This window comes from Nanorana parkeri, unplaced genomic scaffold (assembly GCF_000935625.1).
Source record: "Nanorana parkeri isolate BGI_ZX_2015 unplaced genomic scaffold, ASM93562v1 scaffold269, whole genome shotgun sequence".
NCBI classification, from domain to species: domain Eukaryota; kingdom Metazoa; phylum Chordata; class Amphibia; order Anura; family Dicroglossidae; genus Nanorana; species Nanorana parkeri.
The window spans coordinates 817143-841199 of NW_017306537.1; the positions used below are offsets into that span (position 1 = coordinate 817143).

At 43.3% G+C, this 24057-nt stretch overlaps 2 protein-coding genes across 2 annotated transcripts in view; both read right to left on the bottom strand.

The window, feature by feature from the left end:
- Positions 1 to 1122: 1122 nt before the first annotated feature.
- NSUN5 (NOP2/Sun RNA methyltransferase family member 5) lies at positions 1123 to 11278 on the bottom strand. The gene is made up of 10 exons (XM_018557120.1): positions 11184 to 11278; positions 10973 to 11095; positions 7526 to 7697; positions 7052 to 7160; positions 6274 to 6421; positions 6072 to 6187; positions 4674 to 4852; positions 3202 to 3412; positions 2971 to 3117; positions 1123 to 1318 (listed from the first exon to the last, which is right to left on the bottom strand). The coding sequence occupies exons 1-10, from the start codon at positions 11274 to 11276 to the stop codon at positions 1123 to 1125; spliced, it is 1494 nt and encodes a 497-aa protein (XP_018412622.1). The 5' UTR covers positions 11277 to 11278.
- Positions 11279 to 19520: 8242 nt separating this feature from the next.
- TRIM50 (tripartite motif containing 50) overlaps positions 19521 to 24057 on the bottom strand; it is a 13540-nt gene continuing 9003 nt past the window's right edge. The window contains exons 3-6 of the mRNA XM_018557121.1: positions 23116 to 23346; positions 22543 to 22565; positions 22094 to 22218; positions 19521 to 20089 (exon numbers count right to left, since the gene is read on the bottom strand). Of these exons, the coding sequence (XP_018412623.1) occupies positions 19521 to 20089; positions 22094 to 22218; positions 22543 to 22565; positions 23116 to 23346 (948 nt within the window). The remainder of the gene's footprint in view (positions 20090 to 22093; positions 22219 to 22542; positions 22566 to 23115; positions 23347 to 24057) is intronic.

The following is a 24057-nucleotide window of genomic DNA, read 5'->3' on the forward strand; positions in this document are numbered from 1 at the left end:
TTATGACTACCTGCCTTACATTGAGTAGCTGCCCTTTTTTTTCCCCACCAAACAGTCCTGACCGGTCGAGGCATAGACTCCACTAAATCTCTGAAGGTATGCTGTGGTATCTGGCATCAAGTGATCAGTAGCAGATCCTTTAAGTTGTGAAGTGGGGCCTCCATGGATCAGACTCGTTTTTCCAGCACATACCACAGACGCTCGATTGGATCGAGATTTGGAGGCCAAGTCAACACCTCAAACTTGTTTTCCTCAAACCATTCTTGCAGTTTGCGAGGACACGTTATTATGCTGAAAGAAGCCACTCACTCTTGTGTTGTAGCTATGATTTGTACTTGCAGTATTTTTGAAGACAAAACATGGAAAAGTGCATATAATGGAGAAATGTACTTTGTAGGGATGTTTTTAAAAAGGGTCCATTCACAATATATTCGGTGATGGGTGTTTTTTTTCACCAACTGAACAATGCAAGTGGCCACCGAGGCATATAGAAAACAATAATTTCTTATGTGCCCTTTTCACACCACACAGGTGTGACCTGTGGTGTGGTGTGCTGTAAACAAAAACAAAAAATCGACATGCTGAAATTTTTTTTTTTGCCAGAGACTTGTCTATACTGCAGTGCAGCACACCTTGCTGCTGTGTGGGGACCTGACAGGAGTGTACAGTTTTTACTTTACAAATAAAGTTTAAAAAAAAAAAAATTTGCAACACACACACACACAGCATTTTAGCAGCCAGGCTAGTGTGAACAGACCCCTTGATGTTACCACAGCACAATCCATAAAAAAAAAACCTTAAGATATGGCATAGTCCAGGAAAACTTATAAACAGATTAAGTACCCAGCGAGAGGGAAGAAAAAAAAAACTGCTGGCTGCAAAGGACCATAGGTCAGCAGGGACTGATGTGAATATTTTAATGCTCTGTAAAGTCCTCAGGCACATAGTAGCAGTACATAAATTAGCTAAATGGAAATATTTGACACATAATCCAATATGGACAATACTTTACTTCCCAGAAGACACAAAAACTCAATTTTCTGCAAAGTATCCTTTACAGTGTAAACAAAACATCTAAGAAAATAGATCAAATAAACCTCATAGAAAACATGGTTGTTGACATCAAGGTGAATTGATCTTGCGCTTCTTCTTATTACGTGATTTCTTAGTCTTAACATTTGTTATTTTATTTGCTTTCCTTTTTAAAGAGACCTGCATCATGTTTGATTTCTCCTTAGGCTCACTTCTCGGTCTCTCTTCTGCTGCAGTGTCAGCGGCCATAAAATCGGTTACACTCCGCTCCTCACACAATACAGAACTGTTTGCAGGAAAACATAGAAATAATTATACATATAAAATAAAAGAATGCACATAACTCCTTCAAACAATCCCTTATATAAGAAAAGCAATCAATACCTAAATACAAGCACATAACCATTGTTTCCTCATGTGGCCGTCTTGCACCTCACTGTACCTCCTCTATGTCTCATTTCTTAGCATCCCTGGGTCCTGCATTCAGTGTGCTGGCTCAGATTGCAGTTTGAGGATCCTCTGTACCTCATCTGTATCTGATGGACATAGAGGAAGCATCAGGGGACCAAGGGCCCTCATCATACACTCCTCTGCTTCTTGTCGGTATAACCTCAGCAACTTCTCTCCTACACATGTTACATCCCTTCCCTCATACCATTTCTTGCTGGCAATACCTTCTCTCATACCCTTCACCACTCCCCTCCTGCTCAAACTGCACCACTCATATCCTCAGCCACTCCCCCTTTCTGCTCATGCTGCCCCTCATACTCATATAACCTCCACTTCTGCCTTCCTGCTCTGTCATACATTCTGCCATTCTCCTCCTGCTGCCCCTCTCATATCCTCAACCACCCCCCTCCTGCTGGTCACCCTGCCCGCCCCCCCATAACCTCCTCCATTCCCCTCCTGCCAGTCTCATATGTGCAGCCACTCCCCTCCTGCTTGCCATGCTCCTTTAATACTCACCACCACTTCTCTCCTACACTTGTTGCCCCCTCTGCCACTCTCCTGTTCACACTGCCCCTCTCGTACCCACCACTCCCTCCTGCTTGCCCTGCCCCTCTGATACCCTCCAGCACTCCTCTCCTGCATTTGTTTCCCCCTCATTTTCTCTGCCACTCCTCATTGTCTGCGACACTCTTCCTCTCCTGCACCTGCTGCCCACTTATTTAATACTGTTCAGCATATTCCCAGTATTGTCTGTTCTGGAATGTGCACACTAAGGGCAGGTTCACACCATTTTCCGGACCAGTTCTGTAACGCAGTGCATTGCGTTTTGCCGCATATATACCGCGATTTTGCCACGTTTGGATTTTTTTTTTTTAAAGCTTAAAATGGTGCGTTCCAGTTTATTCCAGACCAAACAAAATGAGACGTGCAGTATTTTTCTGGTCTGGAAATAGCATAGGGATACATTAGGATACATTTTGGGTCTGGAAACAATCAGTTCTGGTGATGATACGGACATGGTGTGAATGGACCCTTATGCTGTTTTTTTGTTTTTAAGAAAAAAGGAAGAAAAGAAAAAAAACAGGACACCTGCGGTACTTGGACCCCTAGTGGTTGGGGCAAGTAACTGTTGATTCTGCCACAGTATGCACTATAGCCACCCTGCCAGGAAAAGAGGCAATACACAGCACAGGAACATCTTGTCCTCAAATACCTTATGAACAGGAAACTGAAATGTTGACTCAATGTCATTCAATCTTACTAGGGCTTCAAGGGATTACACTGTCATTGTGGCAGTGCATCAGTTGCATACCTGGATATCCTACATAAAGGGCCATACCCCAAAATCTGTTGTTGCAATCTTTGTCCATTACCTATGTCTTAGCTCCCTGGCACCCCCAAAAAGGGAGGTCCAACCATTTTTTCTTAAGTGTTTTGGAGCCAACAGATCCCCCCCCCCCCGAAGGCAAAACATTATAACTCTTTTACCTTATGCTAGCTTCTTTCTTGCGCTGAAACAGTGCAACAAAGAATCCGTTGGTGAGTGTGTCTGTGAGAGAGGCACGGAGGCAACAATCGGATCCGGGAAATGTGTCCAATCCTCGTAGCGGCCATGATGGGAGAGCCTCTGCTAGCCTGGAATTAATATATATAGAAATAAATATCGTTTCATCCGAAGTATAGGATTCCAATGTACCTACAAAAGGGCCTGTGCTGTACCTAAAATCTGTGTGTTGTTCTAGAATGTTCTTCACAACGTCTTCATTCTCTTGCTGGTGTACAGAGCAAGTAGAGTACACTACATTTTGTACAGAAGGGAAGCTTAGGGCATGGGATAACGCTCGGCTCTGGAACGCTGACAAAGCTTGAAGCCTCTCACTCTTCTCTGATCCTGCCTCCTCACTTAGCATCCTCATACGATCTGGCATGCCTACAAAATGAAACATTCTATTAATGAATAAATATCCAAAGCCAAGATTTCTAAAGTAACACAAAAACACTTTAACCACTTGCTGTCCGGAGCAATTTTCTCAATATTTGCACACACAAAATATGAATTTTTGGCTAGAAAACAGCTTTAAACCACCAACAATGATATCTTTTTTGAAAGCAGAGGCCCTGTAGAATGAAAAAATTCTAGTTGCCATTTTTTATGTCACACGGTACTTGCACAAATGTTTATCAAACCTGCCTTTATAAGATAAAATATGCTAAAATGAAATTAAGTGCACAGAAACAGAATATAATACCCAATGTTTTGGTAAAATATAAAAGATGGGGTCACGTCCGGTAAATAGACACCAAACTTGTCAAGCCTTAAAAGTGCGTGCGCCCATGAAACCGAAGAAAACTACAATACCCAAATTTTCGCATAGGCAACATTTTAAAAGCTTTTACTGCTCATCAGTTTAGTGTTATCAGTGATCGATGGCCCTAGAATTATTGCTCTCACTCCGACGTTTGCGGCGATATGTAACGTGTGGGGTGATTTTCATCTTTGCACGTAGGCGCATCTGACGTGTGTTTGCATTGTATGGGGGAGGGGGGAGACACAGAGCCACACCGTACAAACGATCCAAATCGCTTTATACAAACAGCAATCGCCTGCTGTTTAAAGTGATACCAAGAACATGGCAGCTGCTGCAGCCATTTTCTTGGCATAACCCCTTCTAGCCGATGACGTGTATTTACGCGAACCCGCTAGACGTGGTTAATTAAGCAGTAGAGAAACTGAAGAGCAGAAATCTATGGGATTAAATCAAATTTCACTTTACTTCACATTGCCAAAACAGACTGTTAGTGGGTGTTACGGATAACTGCACCTTGCACACTGCTCATTGTCTGTCAGTAAGGTTAGAGGACAAGACAATGTTTCCTGTAAGAACAAACCTAGTGAGCAGCTTTCCTGAGCATTGAGCATCATTTTTGTGTTCATTAAATGAAATATAGTCAAAGTTAAAATAAATTCCCAATAGTTAAACTGCTCGACAAGAGAACAACAAAAAAAAATCACTATATGAGGTTTAAGTCCTTACCACTACATCACCTACTGCCCAACACTACGTCTACATTCGCCATCACATACACCGCCAACCCCAATTACTCAACAACTTTAGTTAAAACAGGCTCCCCCTATAGTTCCAAAAGCACACCTGAGAGAGAATACAGCAGGAAAGTCAATATTTCCTTACCTGAACCACTGCATGACGGGTCCACTAAAATATGACTGACTTTCTGATATTTTGGATCACCCGAGTTGACAGTGAGAAAGTCCTGGTTGGCCAGCTCTTGACATGTGACCCCAGCCCGTAGTAGAAGTGTGCTCATTGTGGCCAAACGCTTAGTGTCCAAGTCAAAGGCGAAAACTTTTCTAAAATCAGAAAATGAGTTATTTTAACGTAAGTGTAGTGCACATATTCCCACCTCAAATGTTTCTAAAAGCTCATATGTAATGTGGACCTGATTTTAAACAGTAAAGATATGCTATGATTGGTGAACCTCTAGAAATGGTTACTGTGCCTAAGCAGTACTCTAAAAAAAAATGCACCTTTCACTTGGAATTCCTCATGAAAAACTGCAGTGCACCTCCTGGCAATTCTGTACCTAAAAAAGTCTGCTGTGTGAGGTAATCCAAAGGCACTGCTAATCTCATCAGATTTTGTGATGTCACATCTGTGTAGCTCGCTGTTCTTGTTGGAGAGGAAGCTGTACCTGAGCAAACACAGTGCTAGGATCTTCCTATTCCTGTATTACTCAGTTTGTGGATCTGTGCTTTAAGCACCACTCCCACTGCTTCTTTATCTTTAGCACACCAATCATCAGATTGCCATTCACCAGAGGGGCAGCTCCGACATGGGAAAGCAAAACCATGCTCCTCACAAAATATGATAGAGACACAATGTGGGACAAGACATGGTCAGTGATGTGGAAAAGATGTGCTATAGGGAGCCTACAGGTAATAAGACTGATCATTTATTCGCCCTCTTCTTGCCTTTTTGGACTCAGCTTCCACAGAACAGGTCATCTTAAATAAGCAGGCAATATACTAAAACATAAGACTACACAGAACTGAGATAATTTAAAGCTAAACTCCAGGAATTATATATTTAAAAAAACAACTACCCTTACAGTGGCTCCCCTCATCTACACTGCAAGGTTTAAATGGGAGCTGATTCCATCTGTGTGACCATGGCCCCCGAAGCCTATGTTCTAAGACCCTCCAGCCAGTAGTCACACCCCGACACATTTATAATGTCTTAAGTCTAAAGTTAACCTTTGGCCAGTCAGGCTGTCCATCACACCAATGAGACAATAGGGCGGTATTGGGCCAAGCCCAAAGTTCACCACCTTTATCTTCAGGTCTGGTGTTCATTTTATTGTACTGGGGCTCCAATAGGTAGTCCGCTTAGAAGCAAGCCGTGCTCAGTGAACACCTCTAACAATGCAAACTGTGGTAACACATAGCTGCAGCTTTCATTCTTCTGACAGCTGCAAAATGGTGAAATCTGAAGCTTCTGTAAGGTACAGCAATCTCTGCACTGTACATGTAACTATAGGCTGGTAAGTGCCAGTATATGGCATACACATACCCCTTGTTTTGTAATACAGCAGCCAGTTGGCTTGTCTTATTTCCTGGGGCAGCACAGGCATCGATAACATGGGCCCCAACGGTAGGAGACAGGAGCAATGCTGGAAGACAACTAGCCTACAACAAGAAATAAATATCAGCAATCAATAAAACATTATAGGTCTTGTGAAAGACATTACACCAATTCCTGAGGTCACTTTCACCTTGTCCTGCAGTATGAGATGCCCAGCTATATATAAAGGGTCTTTGTGGAAATCTGTGTTCGGAGGAAAGATCAGTAGATCAGGAACGTGGAGATCTTGGAGAAATCTCTTGCCAGGCTTCTGTGCAAAGTCAACAATTTCCTGTATACTGAACAAAAGTTCAAATAAAGAAAAATATTTTGTACTTTGTATTATGTAAAGCTATTTTCGCTATTATACAATACAGAATGTAAAGAATATAAAACACATACATAACAGCAACATGTACAGATTGTGACTTCACAAACCTAAATTAGCTATGATACCCATTAGAAAGCCTTTTAAGACTTTAAGAATTAATTTTAATTTAAGAATTAAAAGTAAAAAAAGAAAAATATCACACCATTTATAGTAATTTAGGGCCCCAACCCCTAGCAACACACACTTTTGCCTCACTCATAAAGCACTGTTCCATATGCATTACCACTCCAGCGACTTATAGTTTACACAGAACTTTGTTCCCCGCAGGTGAACAGAGCACTGGGGGTGTGAAAGGAAGGCAAGTACGGCTGAGGAGGGCTAAATTAAAGTGAACCTGCTGCGAAAATGCAGATATTACCTTCAGTGCAAACTACTATTACTAACAACCCCCCTTCCCAGAATACGTCCCCCTCATTTGGGGAGACTGTGTTTATACATTTAATATAAGTAACACTGTTAAGCCGAGAAAGCTGCTAAGCAATACATTATTTTTAATTACCTATCTCATAAAATACACCAGTTTTACGTGAGTGCTCACCTTCTTGCTTTTCCCTGGTAGGTATAACCCTTGCGTTTAAAATAAGTGATGAGTTCATTCATGGAGGTCTTCAGTGTGTTCACACGTACATATCGTGGCAAGGCGGGTCCTAGGGGCAGAGAAAATGTATACGACTTGACAAGGAAGTAATACTGATATACTTTTCAAACCAGATGCAGAAGAAAAATAAAATGTCTACAGATAGCAGACAAACATGAGCAGCAAATCATATTTCCTTTTTCCAACTGACACAAGCATGCCATTGTGATCTGCTAAAGCAAAAGATCCAACAGCCTTTACATACATATAATATACATTTCTTCCTATACCCTCTATTAGAGCAGTTGGATGTCTGTTAATTTTCCCACCCTCGATGAAAGTGACATGCAAACGCTTGTTTAATGCAGTATTCTAACTTTCATGACTCCTAGGAGCCCTGGAAAAAAAAAATGAAGATTGCTGGTTCTAAAATACCATCAACTGCGCCACCCATAGAAGTCAACAAGTCTTGATTGCTGCTGATCTTCTTCTTGACCTTTAACTTTGCAAGTTCAGCCTGTAATCGGGCGCGATGAGCGAGAATGGTTGCCTTCCAGCGACCTCCACAGTGCAGACCTTTTCCAAACAGCAAATCATATACCAGCACCTGAAACAGAAGAACACATGGTGCACTGATCAATCTGATCATCTGCAAAGCATGCACACTGCAACCGCACAATGACTTATCCTGTCATGAATTCACTTTTTGAATATCAAATAGTTATACGGTATTAATTACTGTCTGTTGGATGGTTTCACTGGAACAGCAGTCTCCTCCCCATGAAAGATTTCCCCTCACATCCAGTGACAACTGTACAATTTTGGATTTCCCATTGTTGACACTAGTGAACTTTAATTGGTGACCAGAATGTCATCACTTAAATGATGTACAGAAGCTAGGTGCAAACGCAGTTTGACGAAGCCCGCGCAAACCTTTGACCAACACATGCCCCTCCCAGTCTAATCAGTTGCAGTCGGGACATTCTCTGCCCCGCAGCTACATGTCACAAAAGGCCAGAGAATGCCCCTGCAACAACTGATACTAAAAATAACAGTTATAACAACCCCTTTACAAATAAAAGATGACACATTTGTGTTCTCAACAGGCCTCAAAGATAAATTACAATTTATATATAATCGCTTATCATAGTAAAAAAAAGAGGGATACGGAACAGAAAAAGTACACAGGAAATAAACCAACTTACCTACTAGAAGGGAGTCTCATTTTTTTCCCCTTGACTAGCTAGCTCAGGGGTAGGCAACCACCGCACTTCAGCTGTGGTGAAACTACAAGACCCATGAGGTATTGTAAAACTCTGGACAGTTAGGAGTTGTAGTCTCGCCACAGCTGGAGTGCTGAGGTTGCCTATCGCTGGGCTAGTGTAATAACCAAAACACAGACTACTAACAGCTGGGGCTCCGAGGGTTGCAAAGCAGGGGCCTATTTATACATGCAGTGGTGAATGGCAATTCTGCATTGGACTAACGCCAGACACAGCTAGGGTACATGGAAGTACAGTTAAAGGAGAACTATGGGGTCAGGGCTTTTCCCCGTAGTTCTCCTTAGGGTGACGGGAGGACACAAACTAGCGTCCTCCCGTCACCCTAAGCTCAGTATACCGCATACTGAGACGCTGCAGTATACCGCAGCTAGCGGTATACTGAGACGCCACAGCATACCGTGAGCTGCAGCTTGCGGTATACTGAGACGCCGCAGCTGAAGCGGATCCCGACCAGCTGCGTGAGTGACAGCTGGCACTGCCCATCTAGAGTCAGAGCCAGCTGTACCCGCCCCCTCAACCCGTCCATTTCGCCAGTCTGCGCTGGCGGATCGGAGCGGGGATTCCAGCCTGAGAGCCGTGACAGGATCGAGAGGTGAGCAAACGCCGGTATGTGTTTGCTCACCTCCCGATCTACTGAGCCGACCTGTGACAGTCTCATTGTGAAAAGCACTCACCTCATAGTTCTCCTTTAAGGTGACACTAAACTCAGGAGTTAAATCTTACAAATACAATAAATTACCTAAACTATTAAGAAAAATTTATCTTTTTTTTTTATTTATCACCCAACTGTAGATCCCCAAATCATCTCTGAATTGGTGCTGACACTGTCCTTCCTACATGAGGGCGGCTACTTTTGTCCCCCATGGTCCCTGTGTGTGTTGTAAAGTAGTCACCACTCCATGCTCACTCCTGTGATGGACTATAATCTCATATACAGTATATACAGTATATACTAGGGATGTACCGATACCGGTATTTTGGTACTCGCGGATAGCAATTACTGAGTAACAGAAGTCCCATTCAGGAAGCCAGGTGGCGTGTAATGACTTACCACCTGGCTTCCTGATTAACAAGAAAGTCCCCTCTTACCTTAGTATGTGCAGCCCGTCACCGCCGGGGCCTCTCCAGCGAGAACGCGGCCTTCCTTCGGTACCCAGCCAGAGCCGTCTGGCCAGCCAATGAGGAAGCCGGGCGCCATGTAATGACACGACACCCTGCTTTCTGATTGGCCGGGAAGCTGGCTTCATGCTCCCTCGTCGTCTCATGATGACGAGGAAGGCCGCGTTCTCAGGGAGGCGTCATCTCAGGAAGGCCGCGTTCTCGCTGGAGAGGCCCCGGGGGGTGACGGGCTGCACCTACTAAGGTAAGGTAACCTTACCTCAAGAGGCCAGCTTCCTGATTGGGCCAAATTCCCGACCAATCAAGAAGCCAGGCAGCGCGTCATTACACGCTGATTGGCTGGGAAGTCGGCTCCATGCTCTCTCATCACAAGAGACGAGAGAGCATGGAGCCACTTCCCGGCCAATCGGGAAACCCGGGCAGCGTGTAATGACGCGGTGCCCAGCTTCCTGATACCGGAAGTACTCGTGCTAGGCATCGGAGCATTTGGGCGAGAAAAATACTCGTAATCGGCACCGATATCGATACTACCGTAGTATCGGTGCATCACTAGTATATACAATATATTAGTAAACTAAACGTGAGATTGTAGTCCATCACAGGAGTGAGCTTGGAGCGGTGACTACTTTACAACACGCACAGGGACCATGGGGAACAAAAGTAGCCACCCTCTAGAAGGAAGGACAGTGTCCGCACCAATTCAGAAATGATTTGTGGATCTACAGCCGAGTGATACACAAATAAGAGACATTTCTCTTCATAGTTTAGGTATTTGATTGTATTTTTAAGTTTGAACTCCTGAGTTTAGTGTCACTTTAAGAAAACAAAAAAGTAAACAGTGCCTTGCATTGTCACAACAAAGCACTGCGGCTCAGCGGACACTAGCCGTATGATAAAACGCTGCATTTTACCACAGCCAGTATAAACGAGCCCTAAGGCCTGGTTCACACCTGGGCGTTTTTGAGCAGCTGGAAAAGCGCTTTTAAACGCCCAACACAAGAAATCTCAGGATTTTTAATTGCCCCTTTTCCCACCTGAGCAGGAAAACACCAAACGGCCCAAAAGGTACATGAGCTTCTTTGGGCGATTAATGGTCCGTTTTTGCTCCATAGACTTCAATGGAAATGCCCGAAAAACGCACAGCAGAAGCATGTTGCACATTTTTGCTCATTCGTCCATTGCCCACAATGTCTCTTAAGCAACCATTCAAAACGAGTGTCTTTACGAACACGCGTCAAAATGTGCAAAACGCCCATAAACATGCAAATAACCGCATGCTGAACACGCGCGTACAAACACGCAAAACCGATGCCGCCTAGGTGTGAACCCGGCCCAAGTGCAAAAGTGTATATACTGTATAATGCTCAGGTCAGGCTCCTAGATATGATCACTAGACCGCCATGTCCCGTGTACCCCAGATACTGTGCCACCTTCTCCATGACACAACCACCCCTCCTGCACAGGCCGCCATCATACTCACTTTGGCCAGGTTCAGGGGCAGTTTTTTGGCTCCTCGCAGCAGCTGTGAACTTGTGATGACGTCTTCCAGCACCGGAGAGTAGCGCAGAGTCTCACACAGCAGAGCGTACAGCTGACGGACATTCTGGGTGACATGGATAAGAAGGGGTTAATACGTGCTCCCACGTGACTCTATGTATATATAATGACAGAGTCCCCCTGACAAAGTTCACCTTGTACCCGCTGTTATACACCAGGTTCTTCACAGCCCCCTCCTTCTGATCCAACTTGTCCAGGATCCCGGCCGCCGCCTGGTACACAGCCATGATCACACACGTGTCTCCCCTTCCGGAGATTTACGACACTTGCTTGGGCATTGCTTTACGGCTGTGTAGAGGCTCCGTTCCGACAGTAGGGGGCGTCTCCATACATTTATCAAAGACAAGCAATGGAGCGATGCTGTGTTATCTAACGAGACAGGACTGATACCCTGCACCCTATGTATAAGGATGATGTACCCCAATGTCAGTACATCATCTATTCCTTCACCACAACGGCGTTTGAACTCTTCATTGGAGCACCTACCTGTTGCTGCAGCAACACTCATCATATGTCTTTTCTTATATCTGTGCAATAAATGCAAAAAAGGATTATCAGCCCTGCACATTTCTCCTCTGTGAACTACAGTACACCTCCCCCAGGTTATACATAGACCCTACAATTTATAGTGTTGTATAAACTCTTTAGTCTTGTGGTAGTAGTGGGAGAAATGGCGGATCATGCGGACGGATTCCTGTATGTGTCAGTAAGGTGTATATGAATCTGACGCCATCATCTCTCCTGTGGAGTCGGAGTAGTAAATGAAATGTATCAAATCTCAGTTACAGATACGTTCACCAATTGACTCCAACATGGAAGAGGTCTTTTTTACTTCCACTTTCCTTATCACCGATATGGCGGCATTCAGGGCGTCCCTATAATAAGGCAGCCTGAGGTGGTCGTCTCATTAGGCGGTAGCCGGGTGACGGTGGTGGGGGGGGGGCGGCTGCCTCAGCGTTCTAGGTTGCTAAGAGCTTTTATCAACCTACGACGCTCTAGCTGGCGTCCCACCCCGTGTTTTTTAAAATGATTTTTTACACCTAACTTTATTGCTATCGCACATAGCACAGATACAGTGACAGGTCCTCTTTATGGAGACATCAGGGATCTGTTAGATTCCTAATGACCCCTAGGAACCCCCAAAGAAGCTGAAGAAGCACAGATCTGCTTCACCAACGTCTTCTCCAGCTATGGGCTGAAATCAGAAGTGATGTAATTCCTGTCACTTCCACATTCAGTGATCGGAGGGGAAATCAGGCGCTGGAGGTGTGCTGATCTCCCTCCGATCCATCCACAGAGAGCCGCTGTGCTGGTCCTAGGGCGGCACAGAGGACAGCGGAGCCTGGGATAGCCAGCAGTGGCAGCAGAGGGAGGGAGCCATACAAGCGCTTAAATGTATCCAAGGCTAGAATTGATCAAACTTTCCCTCTGGCATGCAGGGGTGCACGGAGCTGGAAAGGACGTTTATAAACGCCCACCCGCCCTTATGCGTCAGGGCATAAATGGCTGGATAGCAAGTGGTTAATAATGAGAATGTCACAGGGTTTTCATGAATTCGCTGCAAGGCTTCCGACTACATACACACCACCAGAAATGTGTTGCAAATGCTTTATTGAGGGCTCTACTGAGTGCCATTGAACATGAGTGGCACCTCAAACGCAGCCAAAGCAATGTGGTGTGAATGGGCCCTAAGTGTACGCAGTCACTATATGATAATAACGTTCCCCTGGCGATCCTTGTTTTGTCACTGAAAAGCTGAGCCTTCCCTATATCAGCATATTTGTCTAAAGCTGGCCATACACTGTGCGAATTTCGGACGGTTCTTGATAAACCAGCCTAAAGTCATTCAGTGGGTGACCCTGTCACCAGCCTTCCGTCCAGCATCCTTCAATTAGAAAATTGAAGGAGCTGGATGGAAAATTTTCAGAGGAACAATGACTGCAGTCAATTAGCTGCTACCACTGTTCAAGTATTCTGACAGCAGCACGCCTGCCGCTGTCAGAATACAACAGCCCAGCAGGAAATGTGTCCATCCACCTTGTTTAGCATGGATGGAGGAATCTGTTTTGTTTGTTTTTGTTGTTTAGCCTGCAGCCAGCCCTATATACGTATTTATAGCTAGTTTTTACTTACATCATGAGGTTAGCATTATTTTTATATTTGTTCCAATGAAGCAAATGTGTTTCTGAAGCAAGCACTGTGTCAGCATTCTTCTTACCAGTAGAATGTTGACAACTTGAACCTATCGAAGAAGCTGAAGCAGACTTCAGGTAATGGAATTACAGGGTTTGGACCCTCCACATTCTTGTGATGAAGTGTTATTTCACTTCTTCAGTGGCTTCACCCTTTGAGGGTACATTGCATGTATTATATCATGTTCAGAGTTAATCTTCTATTTAGATATTTCGGAAGAAGGATCTTACTTCCTTTGCATCAGACAATACTTGGAAAATAATCAGTTATGTTTAATTAATTAATGACATCGGGGAGGGTGTTAACAGCGATATTTCCGTGTTTGCGGATGACACCAAAATTGGGAGGGTAATAGACACAGTCCGTGACATTATAACATTACAGGAGGACCTGGATAAAATAGGGGAGTGGGCATTAATGTGGCAGATGAGGTTTAATGTCGATAAATGCAAAGTAATGCACTTTGGAAAAATAAAACTAGAGAAGCTCAGATATTTGACTGTAGCCTGGGTAGCAGCAAGTATAGTATGTGGTCTATTTATAACAATTTGCAGAGCCACTCACCGTGGGAATCTCTGTGAATGTTTATGTGCCAACAGAGGCAACAACTTTGTCTTCAGGTTAAATTTGATGTCATACCTCATTATGGCCACTAGATGGAGCTAAAGAGCATATAAAAAAACTGTAAATAGGCATTTCCTATGCTCATTAGTTCCATCTAGAGGCCACAATGGGGTATTACATGACATTCAAACTGAAAAGAAATACAGTTTTGGCAAGACTCCGGAGCTTGGCATTAGCCATTAGGTCTACATATTTTAGATGTTCGGCTGACCCGAAGTGCAGAAGGCCTTCAACTCAACATCTGGTTCAGCTGAGCAGAAGCTCCGACAGCTCACTTGTCTGCCGTTCCCCCCTATTCACATAGGGTCCGAACGGCATTGAGTGAATAGCTGAATACCCCCGAGCGGCATTTGACTCGGCTATTCTGCTCGGTACCTCCGTGGTACCGAGCAGAATAGCAAATCAGTGAAAATAGTTTTTTTTAAAAGGTTAAAAAAATATTTAAAAAATGTAAATAGTTAAATTAAAACATAAATAAAGATTTTTTTTTAAAAAGAGAAAAAAAACAATTGGACAGAGCTAGCAGTGACAGCTAGCTCCACGGCTCGGCCGCCTTCGCCTGCTGCACTGGCTAGAGTGAACACTATATTCAACTGAACTGAAGGGCTCCGGTGGCCGAAGAAAGCCGAAGGATCAGCCGAAGCTACGGCTGGATCCTTCACCTCTGACGCGTATAACCCCTATAGTCAGTATGTATTTAAAGCTAAAATCTAGAGAAACAGCTAAATTCAGAGATGAACACACATATACTGTATAAAGGCTGTTTTACCTAGGATTTGTATTGGTATCCATTCTAGGCCTTAGATTTACATAGCTCTGCCACACAGCACAACCCTGTTTGGCGGGGGCGGGGATCCTTCTCTGCTGCAGTATTTCTTTCACTTACAGGTCTCTTTCTCACCCCTACCCAGCGACTAGACAGTGAAATAATAATCAGCACAGTGATGAGTTCATCTTCCTGTCACTCTGATTCTCCTCCTATTAGCATGTTCCTTGTATTACACTACAACAAACTAGCTCCTTGTGCTGCTTATAGCACCTTCTCTCTAAGGTAGTCAGCCGAGTGAACAACCGACCCGAAGTGAATTGAGCCAAACGTTGTTCGGCTATTCACTTCAGGCTTGTATGACTCATTTCAGCCGTATATCCGCTGAAATCAGCGTATATCGGCTAAAATCAGCCGTACATGGGCTTGCTTTGTGTGGCTTTGGGTCGTCCGAACATGCTCAGCATGTTTGGCCGACCCAAAATGCAGAAGGAGTTCGTCTCAGCTGATCCAACATCTGGATCGGCTAAGCCGAACCTCCGGCAGGCTACTCGCTGCTGTTCGGTCTATTCTCTTAGATGCCGAACAGCAGTGAGTAATTAGCCGAATGCCGCCGAGCGGTACCTCTGTGGTACCGAGCAGAAAAGAATATCTAAAAAAGTAGAAAAAATAAAATATAAAATGTTTGGGCGGAACTAGCAGTGACAGCGAACTACGCCCAACTGTTTTCTATTGGCCGGGCGGTTCTGCTGCCGTCAGAATAAAAAAGAAAAAAAAAACACCATGGGAATGCATAGCTAGATTCCTATTGGCTATTTCACTTTGCAATAGACAATAGCAAACTAGCTATTGCACCCGCCCTCTGCTGCTGTCAATCACTAGAGGGGACCTGATGGAGAACTTCAGGTACCCTCTGCTGATTGACAGCAGCAGTGGGCGGGTGCAATAGCTAGTTTGCTATTGGCTATTGCAAATCCGCCGGAGCCTTCACTGAGCAATAGATAAAAAATGGCACTCGCAAGGGAATCTGTCGATCCAATACTTTATTTGCAAAAAAGGCACATGGCTACCACTGGCTACAGAATGATGTCCCGGAAGTCCCTCCTAGAAGAGAAACTGAGAATCACGAGGCAGAAATGGAAGAACATCTGGTGTCTGAGGAAGAAGATGAAGAACAGAGTACAAACAAAAAGCAAAGATGACACTGTCCCATAAGGAGGAACCAGGAAGAATTCTTACACTGGAGGGAAGGAAGCAATTGGGAAGTTGTTTATCAACTTCTGAATTGCAGTTTCTCCTTAGGAAGGTGTCACATTGGCGGGAGCAGTAGAATGCATCAATGATATCAACAGATCAACAAAGGAATCAACAGAGAGTATTATTAAAGTGTATGATCATAGGACAGAATGAATTAAGACATATAAGGTACCAGTATTGGGGGTAACCATGGTTAATGCACTGGTGGAAAGAAAAATGGCTCCAGCAGGAGAGTGGTATAACTTTTTTCTTTAGTAGCCAAGTAAGAGAGAGGTTTTTTTTCCAGGAAAAATATGTTGTGTGTGTTAGTAAGTGAGTTGAGACCAAATGATTTGATGCTGTAATATCAATGGTGGGGGCTGATTGATACATTACTTGAGTGTTTTTTTTACTGATGGTTAAACATAAAAGCCTAAAACAGGTGTATGCGGTTTGGAATGAATGGCCCTATAATAATAGGTTATATATGCACTATACATCAGCAGGTCTGGACGTGCATTTGGCTATTGAGGCATGAAGGAATATCATAGCTCAGCTCACTGTCCTGAAATGGGGAGTGATTCCCTTATTTTTGGGATATGTGATGGAATGAGACATTTGAATACATTTTGTTTTCATGAGACTTTACTGTGCTAAGCACTGGTTGTAGTCCCAACATGTCACCATAACCTGTCTCAGTGATAAATACTGACAATTAATGTTTTTTAACAGTGCTTTTATTTATTAAGGAAACGTCTCACATTATCTCCTGTTCATATTTTACACATTATGTTTCTTGCATTAGTCATATACAGTATTTCTTTATTGATTATTAATATGTGCTGTTAAAATAATTTATTGCAAGAAAAATATATGTTACACTTAAAATTTAGACTTCAGATTGAAACTAGAGAGCATATGTGTTTAGTTATTTTGAGCCCCAATAAAATATCAGACTGAATAACTGTCTACGATAATCTGCAGCAAGGAAGAAGGGCAAGAATTGGATTGCTGTGGGCAACACTTACTGTCTAGGCTGGTAATAGTTGGACAGATGTGTCATCAAAAAACACAGGTAGCAAGACATCTGCCAGTCTTCAAACTCACTAGGCATGCTGTACTGTATCTTACAGATTGGATGATGGCTGGCAGTGGTTCGATGTCCAGTTAAGTGCTTGATCAGCCTGCTGCATGGAGATTTTTTAGCAACTTTGGAAAATCTATGTGAAATAACGAGTGCTTTTTACTGTTCCTGAGTTAGGCCATATATAAGTTGCACCTTTCAATATATGGCCACTCTAAGACATGTCACAATGAATATAGCATTCAGATATGTACTGTATAGTCTGTATAGTTTAAAGCGTGTTTAAAAGAGAACTATGGCCAAACATTTTTTGGCATTAGTTCTCTTTTGGGTTACATTACTAAATATTCTCCTGTGACCCAAAACTCAGCAAATAGCGGACTATTGTTCGCTATATGCCGACAGCGCAGAGCCACAGTGCAGCCGGGAAAGGTACCAACAATACTGCAGAGATTAACCCTGCTACCTGATTGACAGCTGACTCTGCCTCTCTACAGCCAGAGCCAGCTGTGCCAACAGCTGTGTACTGACAGTCACCACTCTCTGCAGGGAGAAACCATTAGCCGAGCAATCAGCGGTTTGTGAGTCAGTGTCACATGTTTGCTCTAACTATGGGGATGAGTTTATTTCACTCCTTTATGTCGGCTCCTATAGTTCTCCTTTAAATGTTCTTCTTCATCTTGTATAATAAAAGGGAAGGGATACAACCTCTATAGGTTTGTTATTAGTGCATGTGTGGTGAAATTTTCCCCCATTTCCTGTCCCAGTGATGGGATTCTCAGGGACAAGAAGTGAGAAATAACTGGGGACAAAGACATCAGAATACTTCACAGTAGACATGTGCAGGGCAAAAAAAATAGTTTCGGACGAAACAAATGAAAATGAAAAACATTTTCATTTGTTTCGTCAATGGAAACAAATTTTAATGCTGTTTCGGATTCTGAGGCAATGAGCCTCTGAACCTGAAACCGCACAAAGAAACTGCAGAACGAGCGGCGGTCGTATCAGCCACCAGCACGTTCTGCACATGCGTGCCACCATATTGGAGTATATCATGGTATACACCAAGATGGCGGCACCCAAATATGTGGGCGCAGCCATCTTGGTGTATACCAAGATATACTCCAAAATGGAGGCACGCATGTGATGGACACGCTGGCGGCCGGTCTGGCCGCCACTTGTTCTTCGAATTAAGTCACCCATGATGTGACGTCATGTGTCGTTATGCAACCCTGCCTCCAAGATGGCGGCAGGCATGCGCAGAACGCTCTGATAACTAATTTATATATGCCTGAATATCGTTTTAGTGTATTCAGGCATATAAAAAATGTGTTATTTCGGATTCGGACGAACCGCCAAATCAACTGAATTCCGTTGATTTGCAGGTTCGTCTGAATCCGAATGCTCATGTCTACTTGACAGTGGTTCTAACCCTTCCCCACTCAAGCCAAAAACTAACTTTTTGGCAGCAGTGCATCATCTGCAATCATTTTTAATTTCCAACATTGCAGACTGCTAGTCTATCTAAGAGCACTTAGTAGGTTATGAACTGTAAAGTATTTACATTTTTGCACAGAAAGGGAAACAGAGAACAAAAACTGTGTTTTTTTTTCCCAAGCCTTATGCTCTAAAGTGTATGAAATGTGCTCCGTTTTGGCCTGTTTAATATACCACTGGAAGCATCTGGAAGCATCTTGTTATTTGTGTGCAGAGCCGTAGCTAGCTCCTTTTGCACCCAAGGGAAGAACAGAAAATTGTGCCCCCCTACAGACGTCTTATGTCACCCATCGCTGCGCACGCACGTCTAGGGGCACAAATAAAGATAATATAATTACCTGATCCTCCATCCTGCTTGTCGGCCTAGATCACTCCCCACAGCCTTTTCTCCCCTGGGCTCCGGTAGTCTAAGCCCTGCTGACATCATCATGTCTATGCAAGATTCATCCACTTACATTAGACGTGAGAACGTTGAGGGACATACCACACCTGGAGTGGAGAGGGAGAGAGGTCGCCACCACAGGATTGAGGATCAGGTGAGTGTATCTTCTTTATTCAATTCCCTAGACCAAAATGAACAGTTAACCCTTGAAGTATGGGAGTAGCCCCACTGCAAGGGTTAACTTTTGAAAATGCAAGAGATCTGCTTTGAAGTTATTGTTTTAAACAAATGCGTGTTTCTTACTCATGACATAAAAGCAATGTTTCTGAATACAGTCATTGACATGAAATGCTGAATATTAGTAGGTAGAATCCTACATTACAAATACACAAGAAAGTGAAGGACTTCTAAGAAGTAAACATCTATAAAATGAATTAAGGCAGTGCAAAAATACCTAAAACCTAAAAAGATCAGCCAATCTTTTCTAGTATGCATTATGTTTCATCCGTAATAGTTGAAGGAAAGAGGTGCAAAAACATACGAGCCATCTTCTCTTCTACTGTAAAGTAGAGCGTTTAATCTGCCATATTTAAAATGTGATGTCATCTGAAAGGATAAGTCAATTGCTGTCTTGTAAATGTTATGCCAGGAAACCGGGTGAATTGTTTTGAATAGATTTTTGAAAGCATTCACTTGGTCTTGACCACTCTTTCTGGAAGTGGCAATATAAGAGGTTGGGGATTGGTTCCCCTTTCTTGCCAACACACATCCAGAACAGGGTACAACTTTCCCTGGAACTCTGCATGGAATGTATACAGAGGAATGAGCTCATTGGGGTTGTCCGCATTATAGAAGGTCAGCTCTCCTTTCTCATAATTCAGGAAGATACCAATGCGTTGTGGGTGGCAGTTGATTGGCAGAGTGACGTTGGGAGATGTGAAGGCCTCATAGAAGCGGCCTTCTTTAAGCCCTATGAGCCAAGCTCCTGCTTCAGGTGCTCTAACCATTTTGCCTTTGCGACTTACAGTGCCCTTCACCACACCAATTCTCCACTTTGGTTTGGTGCCAACAATCACCTCCCAGTAGTGCTTGCCAGTAGAAAAACCACGTGTTGCCAGCACACAGCTGCTGTTTTCAAAGCCCTCAGGATTGCTGCCACGGCGGTTTGCTGGTGATCGGCACTGAACTACTGTATCTCCCTTTGCCAACTCCAGAAGAGGATGTGCAGTGAGAGGGTCCAGCTTCACAATCTCTGGAGCTAAACAAGTATATAGAAATAGGTACATTGTTACAATAAGAAATTCAGAAAGGAAGCAACATTTCTCATCATATTTGGTATTTTTCTCTGAATTGTCTTCACATAACTGACTATAACTATTCCGTTCCTCAATTTTCCTACTCAAAATTTTTGGTGCAATAGTTTTTTCATGCAAATTTTTGTGCAAATGTTGCAATGCAAATGCATCTTGTGACTCATTATTATTATTTTTTGGCCAAATGAAAGGTTATTTCTATACTCAAATGGCTATCTCAACTTTTACCACGGTGAAGGCAGTGAGAAGTGATTGTCTCTGTGCAAAAATGGAGCTTTATAAGAAACTTTTATAAGAACACTACTGTCGAAAATGAGAAACAGGAGAGAGCTGTATTACCAGCCCCCTGTGTGTTTTGGGAGCCTGGAATTGTAGGAGTCTCTGGGATGGGTATATAATTGTTCTGCAATGGGACCTCCTTTTGGAAATTGCTCTTGTGCCTGAATCCTTTTTTGCAGAAGGTCATTTTGCTCTACAGTGCTCACGGTATTCAATGCCTGAATGATGTTCCCTATGAGGACAGGGGGCTATCATGAAATGCTTGAGACTCAATGGTACTAATAACACTGTCAGGGCTGCTGCTATGGGCTTCTTCCTGCAAAACAGCAGCTCTGCCCTAGAATTGGTTTGCTGGACATGGCTTGAGGGTCATAGTCACTGGTCAGGTGAGCCTAGAACCGATATGTGCTCCTACTCATCATTTAATTTCATTGTGTACCAAATGACATAAATTACATTCCTATTACTGATGAAATACCACTTTTTGAAAATGCACCATCCCTTTAAGATGCAAGTAATTTGTGTACCGTAATCTCATGTAAAAGCTTTCAGAAAAAAGGGGGCACATTTAATGAATACTGAGCACAATAGGAAACAATCCTATTCATATAACATTCATTCATATAACACATGCCTTAACAACTTGTATCAGCCCCCAAAATAACTGTACTGCTTTGTTTTGCTGTTGGAAATTTTCCTTCACTATACTGAGCTTAGGGTAACGGGAGGACGCTAGTTTGTGTCCTCCCGTTACCCTAAGGAGAACTATGGGGAAAAACACTGACCCCATAGTTCTCCTTTAATTGTACACTTTCTGTCTGTGTAACTGTTTTAATTGTGAGTCCCAGATAGAAGTAAAAACCTTAGAGATGTTCCAGCCCTTTCCTGATCTATCTAAAATAAAGTGTAAGTCTATTTTGTCTGGACTTACACTTTTAGGCCCCTTTTACACTGTCCGATCAGGGGGGGATTCGTGTGCAGATCCCCTCCTGATCGGAGCAGTATGGATCGCATGTCACTGCTGACCTGGCTGGAGCTGGGCACAATTGGATGTAAACAAACGCCAGTCCGTTTAGATCCGGCTGCCCATAGACTTACATTGTGCATTCTATTGGGTCGGCCTGAAAAACTGACAGGCGGACCTTATCGGACCGTCCATCTGAAAGGGGCCTAACTTGTTAAGCTGACCCACTTTGGTATGAAAAATAGCATTGATTGTTTTTTTTTTTAAATATAGTTCTGCAAACTAAGGGCTTGTTTACACAACATTGTGTGTCTTGGTCAGCGACTGGTGTCTGCTGGGTGGCAGCGGTTTTTAGTGGTACCTTGCATTGTTATGGCACTGCTTACTTTTAAACTTTATTGGCAGTGTACAAAGTGTACTCTACATTCAAGGTCTCCAGCGCGGTGTGTTCCACTCCAGTGAGCTCTGGTGCAATCTATTGTGCTGCAAAAAAATGCAACATGTCTGCATTTTTCCACACCACACATCAACAAGCGTTCTGGTGTGAAATATGGGGTTTCTATGTGCCCTGGTGGTGACTGGCCTTGATCAGTTGCTGAAAAACACCACTAATGGTATGAACAAATCCTCAATTAAAAGTGCAAAAGGGTGGTGTTTCCACCAAGAAAAAAAGTAATGGTAACATTTACAGCAAATTAAATCTTACGAGGAAGAATTCGGCGTTGCAGACGTTTCCATACTGTAAGTTTAATGTCATCCTGACGGAATCCAGGCTTGAAGGAGACAGCGCTATAGGTTGTGTCCACACAGCGTGGGCTTGGTGGTTGACACCTGTGGAAGTGAAATAAGTAATTATTTGCATAATTCTGTTTCCATACCCAGGGCCGGTGCTAGACTATTTTGTGCCCTAGGCAAGACCAGCTACTTGCACCCCCCCAGCCCCCATTTCGATCCCCATCCCCCCTGCTACTTCAATCTAAAATAGCCAATAGGAAGCTGGCTATTTCAACCCCACCACACTGAGCAGAGGAGTGGCCAGGAGACCACCAGTTGCAATTCAAAATTTGAGGGGGTGGGGTGCATATCGAGGCTGCACTCTAGGTGGCCCTGTCAGTGCCTTCTATTCTCATACAGATTGTAAGTTGTGTGTCTTACCTGGTTGTCACAGCAGAGTAGTTCTAGAAATAAAAAGACACAGAGAGGTGGTTAGGGTAAGCTTAGATTAGCTGTGCTCACAAGGTATTTATCATTATAAAATAAGTCTGGATGTAATAACTACAGCATGGTAGAGCAATCTTTCACCTCTCCAAGCTCACTCCTATGATGGACTACAATCTCAATATAAATTTGTAAACTAAACATGAGATTGTAGTCCATCACAGGAGTGAGCTTGGAGCGTTGGCTACTTTACCAACACACACAGGGAACATGGGGAACAAAAGTAGCCACCCCCCAGAAGGGAGGACAGTGTCAGCTCCAATTCAGAGATGATTTGAGGATCTACAGCCACACAAATAAGATACATTTTTGTTTGTAAATAAGGTACTTGAATGTTTTTCTGAGATTTAACTCCTGAGTTTAGTGTCACTTTAAAAACCCCAAAATGGAGCCAATAAGGGAAAAGCATTGTTCGGTTTTCATACACTTTAGGTTTACAGAGCTGTTCATTTATTGTGATTAATATGGAAATACTATCTATTGTGGACCCAGCTTGGTGGAATGTCTTACCTGGATGAAGTGCAGGTGACTTTCATTTCCCAGGATCTCCAGATGTCTCTCTTTCTCGTGTACAGTGCACAGGATTTCATTTTTCTGCTCTAATTGAATCTCAATGTTGCTGATGAACTCTGCGGCTTTCCTGGAGACTAACTTAAGAAAGTGATTCTCTTCCTCTGCAATGTATCTCTGAAGCTCCTGAAACTCCTTGCAGATTAGGCGCTGAAAGACATCTGACTCATTCTATAGGGAGATTGAGAAATTGAACATAACAAACAATAACAATATACGATAACAAAAGCATTGGAAATATACTGTATACATGGCCAGATTTCCCACAAGGCCACCGAGGCCCGTCCTTGGGGCAGCAGGGAGTAGAGGGGCAGCACAGCAGCCGGGCGCATAGTTTTTTTTCTACATTTAGCCCTTCTTCGGGCAATTGAGGTACCCGACCTTGGGGCAGCAGAGAGAGTAATTCCGGCCCTGGCTGTATATTCTGTACTGACTTACTAAGAGTAGACACATTTATGCTCTAAAGGGTTCATGCATATGAAAGGGTAATCTTTACAAAACATTTCCAAACAATAGCTGCTCATGAGACATAATATCAAGGTAATTTCAGCCCATGTACAGTACTTACTGGAAATCCTATTTTTTAAATTGCTAATACAAATAGATTACAGTGGATTCTTGATCCAAAGAATTCAGCTGTGTGATATGGTGGGCAGTGGCGTAACCAGAGTTATGGGCGCCCGGGGCAGACATTTTTTTTTCGCCCCCCCCATATTATATAAACATCCACTACATATCACCCAGGGAACGGCAATATCTGGTTGTTGTACAGATATTACAGGGGCAATGAGGGCATGCTGGGACTTGTAGATATGTTGATATGTTATGAAGCTGTATTCCACCTGAAAGTACTACAATGACATTATAGAACTAAGAATAGAA